The 1,743-nt window shown below is 37.5% G+C and overlaps 1 protein-coding gene across 1 annotated transcript in view; it reads left to right on the top strand.

Annotated features, from left to right (window-relative positions):
* LOC102203907 (STAM-binding protein-like A) overlaps positions 1-277 on the top strand; it is a 6,402-nt gene extending 6,125 nt beyond the window's left edge. Inside the window, exon 9 of the mRNA XM_005730531.2 lies at positions 49-277. Within this exon, the coding sequence (XP_005730588.1) occupies positions 49-169 (121 nt within the window). The 3' untranslated portion in view covers positions 170-277. The remainder of the gene's footprint in view (positions 1-48) is intronic.
* Positions 278-1,743: the final 1,466 nt, after the last annotated feature.

Raw genomic sequence — 1,743 nt, 5'->3', positions numbered from 1 at the left:
TGTGTGTGTGTGTGTGTGTGTGTGTGTGTGTGTGTGTGTGTGTTTCAGAATTGGCTACTTCAGACTGACAGATCGGGGAACAGATGAGATTTCCACATGTAAACAGAAAGGGTTTCATCCTCACAGCAAAGAGCCACCTCTATTTACAGTAAGTATATCTGTGCTGTGAAGTCATAGATGCAGTGTTGTCGCAAATGGACAGAATTTGTATCGCTAAAGAAAACGATGCAATTTCTGGGGATATTGAAGTTGTATAGATGATTTAGGATTATAAAAACAAATTTAACTGCAAGTGGCACAAAAAAAGAAAAACACGCTGTTATTTTGAAAAATCTAACACTAAAGCATCCTATAATTAACTGGTGGCTTTTATTGAAAACATCTTCTGTGCATCCAGATTAATTTCTATAACTCCTATAACTGGAGTTACATTTTATTTTGAAAATCCCAAAGTGTTTAAACAGGATTATAATTTCCAGTAACTAACTGGAGTCTTTTATTTTTCGAAGGATTGTTAATAATGATGTAAAAATAATCTCATCTTGACAGACTGAGTGACTGAGCCTCACGACTTCCCCTGGAAACTTATTTTACTTGCCTCTAACCAGCCAGTTAGAACAAGGAAAAGTATTGGCCTCCCACCAAATCACTATTAAAGTGATTTCAGTGTCGCAGTAAAACCTCAAGTCTTACTAAAGCTGTAGTGGGATTGCATCATCATCATCTGCTGTTTGGTGGTCAGGAAACGGAGTCTTTTTCCTGTCTTGGCGTTCCAATAAAGTCAGCCATGTTTAACATTATTTGAAGTTTTCAAAGTCTGCGCTCTCTCCATGCTGTGCCCACATTCTGCCAGATCTTTTTTTTTTATTTTTTAAAGCTCTTTTATCTTTATTTAGAACAAACTACTCCACACAAAACTGCAGGTGTGGCCAAAAGCTCCTTCCTTGTTTCTGCTCCAGTTTTTCTACTTGTAAATTTCCACCATGTGTATGATGGGAAATAACCTCAAAAGGAATCCAACTGTAGTCTTGCAAAAAGTAAACATGTTTATAACGTATGACTAAAAATTCTCACATGCCTGGTTTTTTTTTTTACGTGCCAGGGTGGTATGGAGGTAGATGCAACACTCCAGAATAAAGATCTTGTTTCCCGCAGCTGTAGAGTACAGTTTATCTTCCCTACAGATACGTAGATGTACTGTGCACAGTTTTCTGTGGAAAGTCATATATGATTTTTGGCACGGGCAGGGCTTATTGCCAAAAAAGTGCAGATGAAGTGATGACCCAGGGTTCAGTGTAGCTTTTTCTTTCTTCCTTATGTGAGATATTTGGGTCACTTTTAAAAGGTTAGTTAACTCAAAGAGTACTCAAATCTACTCAATAGGAGGCGTTTTCTTATATTTACTGCAGTATCTCAGTCAGATTAAAGGTTCATAGAGAAAAATTAAACATCTTAAATAGATTTGATTATTACTTTTTCAATAAAATAACTTAAATGTTTTAATAGTTAACACATTTCTCTAACATGTGAAGAATCCCAGCATCCAAACAAGGAGGAGACACAAATCCAGCCTCAGGGAGTCACAAGCTTAGTGTCCTCACAATGGCCGTCCCAAAGGCGGATAGATGGGAGGGTTGCATCAGGAAAGCCATCCAGTTTTAACTCCGTACTAATCTGTGGGCTGGATACCTTTCATCAGATCGAACTACCTGAAGCTTCCTGAGAATTGCTTTTTTATTTATT

The sequence above is a fragment of the Pundamilia nyererei genome, unplaced genomic scaffold (genome assembly GCF_000239375.1).
Source record: "Pundamilia nyererei isolate P.nyererei 1_Seehausen unplaced genomic scaffold, PunNye1.0 scaffold00038, whole genome shotgun sequence".
Classification (NCBI taxonomy): Eukaryota; Metazoa; Chordata; class Actinopteri; order Cichliformes; family Cichlidae; genus Pundamilia; species Pundamilia nyererei.
Note: the sequence above shows the minus strand (reverse complement) of the source record. Positions and strands in the feature narration are given on the sequence as shown.